The 9,106-nt window shown below is 56.1% G+C and overlaps 1 protein-coding gene across 1 annotated transcript; it reads left to right on the top strand.

Moving 5' to 3' along the window:
- Window positions 1-2,369: 2,369 nt before the first annotated feature.
- Window positions 2,370-6,203, top strand: Srm (spermidine synthase). Its single transcript, XM_020168606.2, has 8 exons — window positions 2,370-2,587; window positions 3,115-3,235; window positions 3,609-3,701; window positions 4,650-4,803; window positions 5,272-5,355; window positions 5,446-5,591; window positions 5,677-5,799; window positions 5,900-6,203. Exons 1-8 carry the CDS (start codon window positions 2,421-2,423, stop codon window positions 5,918-5,920), a joined length of 909 nt encoding a protein of 302 aa, XP_020024195.1. The 5' UTR covers window positions 2,370-2,420; the 3' UTR covers window positions 5,921-6,203.
- The last annotated feature ends 2,903 nt before the right edge of the window (window positions 6,204-9,106 follow it).

Raw genomic sequence — 9,106 nt, forward strand, 5'->3', positions numbered from 1 at the left:
TTAAAGATTATGCTAATCTATGGGAAGGGAGGAACCAGGTGACTTCCATCCATGGGCCATTCCTGACCAGGTGAGGGTGGTCCCTGAGCCAAAGCACAGTTACTATTTTTCTGAGTCCTGAACTTTATCTATTTTTAGCCTGCCTCAGCTCTCAGCTCCATCCACTGCAGCCTGCAACCTCAAGCCACAGGGTGGACACTTGAGAAGGGACACATGAAGACGGTGGCGGGGTGGGGGCGGGGGAGTCATGCACTGCTGTCAATCAGGAAGAAAAGTGCTTGATGAGCATGTGCAGCACAGGAACTGCTGTGCTGGAAGAGGGGCCCCATGACTGCAGGGTGGGAGGTGGAAGAGGACTGAGCCTGGGTTCCCTGCTGCTCACTGTCTCAGGCAGTTTGCCATAAGCTTTTCAACCAAGTCACACTACATCATGGCCAAATTTGTTCCCACTCAACCACAGCTGTCTGCCTAGTTGAACACAATGCCATAAAAATGACTCTCAAGTGCTGAGTGCCTAATCGCTCCAGTGTCAGACACCATGTGGCAGCCCCAGTGTCACCATTACTTGGCCAGTGGCCACTGGCTCACCTCTGCCCTCACCCTCTCCTCCTCCTGTATAAACTGTCAGCACTTAGGAGCCAGGCCAGTCAGCAACACTTTGTTTTAGAGGGCCTACAGCAAAACTGGCAAAACCCTAGTTTCTCCTGCTGATCTTTACTTGGGTGCCATTTCTGAGCTTATGCTACTGTGTATTTGGGGACTTTTTTGCCTATAGTTTTCACAGGGCCTTTGTTTTCTTGGATGTGAAAGGTACTCTGTGGAAACCAAGGCCAGGGTCCCCTCCTCCATAGGAGGACAAGGATGTCACTTCTGGTATTCCTCACTGAGGACACATGCTGGAGCAGCTTTGTTCCACTTAGGAGAGACGGGGTGGCCTCAGCCATGCACTATCTAGGCAGAAGTTGATGCACAAGGTACAGAGCTTCAGCCTGTCGTCCAGGCTCTGCCACCTCCGGACCACATCCGTAACCTCATGAACTTGCAGTCTGGCTCAGGGCACACAGACAAGTAATTAGGCATCTATAACCCAGAGGCAGAACTGTCTTGATGGCTGGACCCAGTAAAGCCAGAGTGACTCCATTTTAGCCACTGTGTGAGTAAGTTCTGGCTCAGGCCCTGGCAATTCTTTAAGCACCCTGGCTGACCTCCCCTTTAAAAGGAACTGAATTCAGTGAGAGGCATTACTGCTGCCAGGTCTGAGGCTCCTACATGTGCCCTCAGCCTGCTACGGGGAACGCGCTCCCACTCCGGGTGGAGGCTGCAGAGCGTCAGTCAAAAGACATCCCTGCCACCGAGTCACGAACAGCTCACACCAGTTCCATCATCTCTCTTTGGCATTCGAGCCCCGCATGGAGCAATTAGCATTTAATATTCGGTAATTAGCATGCGTAATGTGATTCTGAGAAGTTCTTGACATTTTCTTAAAAACAGCACATTCCCGCCCACCCTTCAAAAACGAAAAAATTGTGTGGCAGGCTTTTTGGTACTGAATATGCATGTGTTGGACCTCTTCCTGGCCACTGCTGGTAAATTTAGAAACTCGTTTAGAAATTTACTCTTATTCAATAGCAGCAGGAACCCACTCACTCATGGCCCAGGAAAATCTGCAGGAGAACAGCTAAATACAGCTTGTCATATCGCAGGCTGTGGGCGATCATTTCAAGTAAATAAAAATCCTCTGCCCCCGGACTAACCACACAATCTGCTCACGTCCGGCGCGGAGCCAAATCTGCCGGCACGGCGAGGAAATACATTCTATCCTCCCTCCGGCGCAACAACGTAACGCTTGGCCCAACAATGTAGCCGCCCGCGCCCCTTGTGCGACCCACCGCCTGGGGCCGGGCGGCACACCCTGCGCCCCACATCGCGCGGATCGCAGACGTCAGCGCCCTCCCTTCCAGCATCCCGCAGCCCCTCGGCCCGGGCCGGGCGACCCTCGGCGCCCGCAGGCACGGCGAGTGAGCAGAGTACAGCCCGCGCGGCCGGAGGAGGTACCCGAACCCCTTCCGCCAGCGCAGCCCGCCCCGGAACCCATCCGCGGCTGCGGCCCCCTGCCCGGCAGGGCCCCACGTGGCCCCTGGAGTGGGCCGCCCTACCCTGATGCAGCTGATGGATGGCGCACCATAGCCAATTGGCGACACGCAGCGTGCCAGCAGCCAATGAGCGCTCGGAGAGACCGCGCCGCCGATTCGTCGTGAGCCCGCTCCCGCGCAGCCATTGGAGGATTGGAGTTCCGCCCCCGCTGGTAGGCCTCGCCCCCCCGGAGGGTTAGGTTGCGGTGCGGGCGGCGGGCGGAGCTGGTCCCGTTGTGCTGCGGCTCCGCGCGGCCTGCAGTCCCGGGCCCGCGCCGCCTGCCCGCCATGGAGCCCGGCCCCGACGGCCCCGCCGCGCCCGGCCCCGCCACCATCCGCGAAGGCTGGTTTCGTGAGACATGCAGCCTGTGGCCCGGCCAGGCCCTGTCGCTGCAGGTGGAGCAGCTGCTCCACCACCAGCGCTCGCGGTACCAGGATATCCTTGTCTTCCGAAGGTACCGCCACGGGCTCTCAGCCCAGACCACCCGCTGCCTACCCCACAGGACCCCGTGCAAGCCGCGACGCCAGCCGGCCGTCGTCTTGCCCTAAGTCTGGTCCAGCCACCCACTCTTCAGGCCGGACCCTGCCCTGCCTCCCTCCTCCCGACGCCCCCCAGCTGGCCCTGTCCCCCGCCCGCCCTCTGCAGAACTGTCAGAAGTTCTCGAGAAGTAGGCCCGGCTCCTGCCCTGGTCCCTCCCTTGCTCTGAACCCCGTGTGCCTGAGCTGGGGCTGGCATTCCGGGCGGGCCTTGGGCGGCTGGGAGCCACGGTATGCGCTGCGCTCCACATGTCCGTCCCGGGACACGTCAGCCGAGGGACCCCAGTGCCACCCCACCCTGCCGGTCCCTGCCACGTGTCACCCTCGCTACTCATCCCTGGGATCCTGTGGCGGGGCGGGGGCGACTCTACGCACTCTGGGCGGGTTGGGGCACGTTCCTCCCACTCCAGAAGACCCAGGCCACCGACTGTCACTTCGCCCGCAGTAAGACCTATGGCAACGTGCTGGTGCTGGATGGCGTCATCCAGTGCACGGAGAGAGACGAGTTCTCTTACCAGGAGATGATAGCTAACCTGCCTCTCTGCAGCCACCCCAATCCCCGAAAGGTACCGCTCATGTCCCGAGGAGCGGGGCTGGCAGGGGAGGTCCCAGGCGTGCCATTCAGAGAAAGTGCTAGCAAGTGGGGGAGAGGGGACGGGAGCCCCCCCTCTGAAGGGGGTGGGGGCTGGCATGATCTCTGAGCAGCAGTCCCTGCCCAGGCCTGAAACCTAGAGCCACCCTGGGTTGGACTTGCAGGAGAATGGGGCGCCTGGTGCCAGATTGCTGAGGCAGGGAAGGGTGTCTAAGCAGAGGGGCTCAGAGTAGCTGAAAAACGGCCTTGCTCTAGATGGGTCTGTGTGTGTGGATCTGCTCTGTCCTGGCTGCCCACTGCCACCCAGACTTGCAGAGACCCTGCTTCTGACTGCACCCCCTCCCCAGGTACTGATCATTGGTGGTGGAGATGGGGGCGTCCTGCGAGAGGTGATAAAGCACCCCTCGGTGGAGTCAGTGGTCCAGTGCGAGATTGATGAGGTGAGTATAAGAGCCAACACCGAAGGATCAAAAAGTAATGTCACTATGAACACCGGGCCACCACAGGTCAATTATCCTTGAGGTAACTTTTCTGACACCTGCTTAAAACCCAAAGGGTCAGGAGGATCATGAGGCCCCACCTTCCCAGTCTGTACTGAAAATCAAGATCAAGCAAGCTTCTGCTCCACGGGAGGTTTCTGTCCTCGCTTAGCTTAGGACGCCTGCGTTATCATTTACAGGTGTACCAGCCCAGTCAAATTCCCCACCTGGTACTGACCCTGGAGCAGGTAGTGCCCAGCCAGGCCTGGCTGTACGCCCTAGGGAAAGGTGCTGCCCCTCTCAGGCCTGTGTCCTCTTCTGAAAAGCCCATGGCACATAGGGTATGCTGGCTGTTAGCGCTTAGTGAGATAAGAACTGATTTCTAATTTTAAGTCCCAGGCAGGGTCAAAGCAGTTTCAACTGCAGGAGGTACAACCATGGCCAGGTCTGTCCCTACCCTTGGAGCTGCTGTTCTGGGTTCCTGGAGACATCGAAGGGTGACCTGATGAGACTTGACAGGGATAGGGGTAAGGAAGAGTAGAAGGTGTCAGGACAGACCTTCAGGAGATAGCATTTGAGCTGAGGCCTGAGTGAGGAACTGCTGAATGACTGAAGGCAGGGGAAGGCTCTGACTGGGGGGTGGAAATTGCAACCATCTAAAATAGGAAATAGGAAAGCTACACGTAGACAGGGAGAGGACAGGGATGGTGAAGATGACGCCTGAGGAGCAGAAGGACAAGAGTTCTCCCCGTTTCAGATGTGGAAACTGAGGTTCCAAAGGGGGAAGAGTTTGTCCAAGGAGACCTGGCTGTGACATCTCAGGGGCTGCTGAGAATTCTACTTGACTGTCTGAAGCCAGAGTCCTTAGCCCCCATGGCCCAGTATGGTCCCTCCTGTCCCTGTCCCCAGGATGTCATCCAAGTCTCTAAGAAGTTCCTGCCAGGCATGGCCATTGGCTACTCTAGCTCAAAGCTGACCCTACACGTGGGCGACGGTTTTGAGTTCATGAAAAAGAACCAAGACGCTTTCGATGTCATCATCACCGACTCCTCAGACCCTATGGGTAAGCAAGAGCTTGGGGCCCCACACCCTCCAGCAGAGGGCTGGCCCCCAAAACTAGAGCTACACCCTTCCCTATCGGTTGTCACCCACCTCAAACAAGACTCAGGGCAGTAGGGAGAAACTGCCCGCCCAAACTTCACACGTTGGGAGCCTGAGCCCATTTTCTTCAGCCTCCGTGCTTGACTGGCCAGCACTGAGGTGGGGATGGGCTCTGGTCCTGAACCAAGGCCAGAATGTGGGTTCCTCTGCTGCAGTACCAATTAGGATCTCCCTGGAGTGGAATTCAAATGTGGAGTCCCTCAGATACCAGGGCAGTGGACTTGTGCACCCATGGTCGGTTCTGGATTCCACAGGCTTGGGGGCCAAATCTACACTCTTGCCACTGGGCAAGTGTGTGGGTTTGTATGGGAGGTGACAGTGACCCCAGGGCCTCAGCTGAGGTGGTCATGGTCGCCCCTTTGCCCTGCAGGTCCTGCTGAGAGCCTCTTCAAGGAATCCTATTACCAGCTCATGAAGACGGCACTCAAGGAGGATGGGATCCTCTGCTGCCAAGGTGAGTGAGGCTGGGTAGTGGTGGCCGATGAGGTGCTGCTCCCAGTGGGCAGGGTGGGCTCCTTGCTGACACTGACCCTTGCCTCCCCAGGTGAGTGCCAGTGGCTGCACCTGGACCTCATCAAGGAGATGCGGCAGTTCTGCAAGTCGCTGTTCCCTGTGGTGGGCTACGCCTACTGCACCATCCCCACCTACCCCAGCGGCCAGATCGGCTTCATGCTGTGTAGCAAAAACCCAGTGAGCTGAGGGCCACCAGCACCTGGGGTGGGGGCGGAGGTTGAGCGAGCCCTGGCACCTGATGCCCTGCTTTCCCTGGCCTCAGAGAACCAACTTCCAGGAGCCCGTGCAGCACCTGACGCAGACACAGGTTGAACAGATGCAGCTGAAGTACTACAATTCTGATGTGCACCGCTCGGCCTTTGTGCTACCTGAGTTTGCCCGCAAGGTGAGGGGCCTGCTGGGCAGTGGGGGACCCAGGCTCCCTGGCAGCTGTCCTTGCCCCTCATACCCTGTGCACCCTGTTGAGCTCCCTCATGTCCCACCAGGCCCTGAATGATGTGAGCTGAGCCCAGGTGCCACTGCCAACACCGCCCAGGATCTTGGACTGGACCAGGGAGCCTCCAGGGTACCCGGGCCTCCCCAACCCTGGACAAGACCCCGTGCTGGCTCGCCCACCACCCAAGTGTTACAGGCCCCAGAATGCTGCCTGGCCTGCCCTGCTGGGCGGACTCTGTGTTTCTGTGTCTGTCTTTCTCACTGTGGCATTCAGCCCCAAGCCTATACCAGCTCTGTACAGCACCGCCTCTCTGCCCTCTGTTGCCCTCAGCAAACACGTGTATTTATAACAAAGTTTGAAGTCCGTCCCCTGACCTTTGCTGGTCCCAGCAGAAGCCACCTCAGCATTAATTTTCACTTAACAGGTGTTAGGGTCTATACAGTAACAATGACATTACCTTGTACAGAAGGACACAGCAGTCATCCGACTAGCCCCAGATCTGCCCTAGGAAGCTGATGAGCCATTCAAGCCATCAACAAGGTCATTGACCACTGAGTCCCAGGGCTGTAGGGTTGATGGGATCAGGGTGGGGCCGCCCAGGAGCTTGGTTTCTTCTTTTGAAGCCACCACAGTATGTACTGAGAACTCAGGCCTCTCACAGGGCTAAGGCAAGTCCCATCCAGCCACTCCAGGGTAGGTCCTGGGGTCCGCAGGGGACCAGCGGGGCTGTCGATTCCTATTACCTGAGTTGTGTAAGCGCATCAGGAGCTTAGCTGGGTGATAGCCTCTGCTCTGGATCCACACCTACATTCAAATCCTGCCTCTTCCCCCCAGGAGTTCCCTGGGACAAATGCCTACACATCTGCCCAGGTGCTGAGGAGACTGAAAAACTGCATCACCCCACAGGGCACAGGCTGTACCCTCTCCAAGGTGCTGAACCTTTGGCCTCCAGATCCCCAGGCACTTTACCCTGCCGGTTGCCAGGACTTGAGTTCTGGGTGATGGGAAAAAAGGTGCCTAGGAGGCTGGGCACAGATGTGGGAAGGGGAGGGCCTCAGGTCTCCTCCTGTCTCAGGAGGGGCAGGGTAAGTGTCCACTCCTTACAAAAGCCATTCACTGTGGGGCTGATGGACTGGCTCACCTAGTAGAGCACCTGCCTAGCAAGCATGAGGCCAAGTTCGAACCCCAGGACTGACAGAAAAAAGCCATTTACTGGCCTGGGCAGGGGTGGGACCGGAGGAGCTCTTTGGAGGGAAGTTACACAGGGACTGACCCTCAACGAATCAGCAGGAGTGATTCTGGAGTGCATCTTTATCACAGGCCCTGTCCGTCTCAGTTCCAGTCCTCAGCAGCTCACCTCCCAGTCAGCCAGTCCCCCACTCCTGGACAATCCCAGTAGCAGGCAGAAGCCTGGGGTCTGCTCAGTGCCTCTCCACTTGGGAGACCTCAGTAGAGCTGGAAGCAGCCTTGGCTACAGGGCCCAGGTGCTGGTGAGCAGGGAGGCTGGTGCTCACTGTCCATGGAGTCCAGGAATCATAATTCACTTAATCTTCACAATCAGCCAGGCTCAGTGACTCACACCTGAAATCCTAGCTACTCAGGAGGTAGAGATCAGGAGAATTGTGGTTTAAAGCTAGCCCAAACAAATAGCTCATGAGACCCTATCTTGAAAATAACAAGTTATTTGGAGTGGCCCAAGTGGTAGAGTGCCTGCCTAGCAAATGTGAAGCCCTGAGTTCAAAAACTCAGTACTGCAAAAAAAAAAAAACTTCATAGCCACCTGCAAGGAAGGTGCTATTAATGCCACAAAGAAAGGTGAAGTGACATTGACATGCTCAGGCCACAAAGCTCTTAGGCAGATAACTGCTCTCCTGAGGACCACTCACCCTCAGGGTGGCCTCATCTGCCACTTAGCCCCAGCACCCTCTCCCAGCAGGAATATCTGTCCACTCACCAAGCCTGGAACTGGGAGGGGATGCTGCTGGGGTAGAAGGTGGGGAGGACTGCAGTGTTGCCATTACTGGAAGGCTAGTGCACCTTTCTCAATTCTTGCTTCTTGAGAGAATTCAGGCAAGACTTGAGAATGTAGTGAAAGTGATAAAGTTTAGTAGGAAAGGAATACACTTTATTTTGTTATTCATTCAGGAATACGATTTCAATTCACTGAAAGCTGGATGGCTCTAGGGTAAGACTAATAATAGCCTTTGGGTTTGAGTCCAGCCTACAGGTCATGGGTAAGCAACTATGTCAGGAGGCGAGGGTGAGTTTACAGAATTACAGTGTGCACATGAGGTCTACAGGCGTGGCTCTGTTTTAGTTCAGTGAAGGTCTGTTGCTCAAGAACTGATGTCAGCAGACCTACCTTAGGGCAGGTGGGGGACTCAGACCTGACCTTGGTGGGCTATTTTGATCTTAATGGGCTTGTCACCTGAGAGTTGGGAAGTTTTAATCACAACGTGCACCTCACAGAGACCTCCCATCCTTAAAGAATCCTACAGTTAGGTTCCTGTTTCATATCCCCTCATTGCTCACGGCTAGCTGCCGCCTATCACGAGGGCCCTGAGTCTGAGGGCTCTAGAGCCAGATGTGGGCCCCTCCCAAGTCAGCCACCCATTTGCTCCAATTCACCTGTCAGCTCTGACTGCCATCTTGTCTTTCGGATGGTGGTGATGAGCCTGGCCTGTTAAAACCTTTGATTAGAAACATATGCAACAAAACTCCCGCTGAGCCAATGCTCCACTTTAGGAAATCAGAGTGTAGATGCTGGGTGTGGTGGTTCACATCTGTAATCCCAGCACTTGAGAGACTGAGGCAAGAGGATCACGGGTTTAAGCCAAGCCTGGGCTACATAGCAAGACTGTATCTCTCAAAATCAGGGCAGGAGGAGCCGTAGCAAAAACAGTGCCTCACCTGGACGATAACACTGTGGACTGGTCACGACATTTCCATTCTCGCCCGCCTGCCCTGGAGGGTGGAATCCAGGAGGCAGATCCCATGAGGGCTGATTTGCCAAAGCAGAAGCAGTTTCAGTGAGGTTGGTAGCCAAGCCCCCAAAGTCCCAGAGATTTCCAGGAGAGTCATGAATAGGCCCAGTTTGTGGCATGGGAAGATAATCAGTTGTACCTAATTTTAAATTTGTCAGATTAGTCATGCCCCCAATTTAAGGATTCAGATGATTCTGTGCTTGTTAGAGGCAATACCTCAACCTTTTCCTGAGGTGGCCGCCTGATCTCTGAGCTGGTTACTTTGGAACTCA

The sequence above is a fragment of the Castor canadensis genome, chromosome 7 (genome assembly GCF_047511655.1).
Source record: "Castor canadensis chromosome 7, mCasCan1.hap1v2, whole genome shotgun sequence".
Taxonomy (NCBI): domain Eukaryota; kingdom Metazoa; phylum Chordata; class Mammalia; order Rodentia; family Castoridae; genus Castor; species Castor canadensis.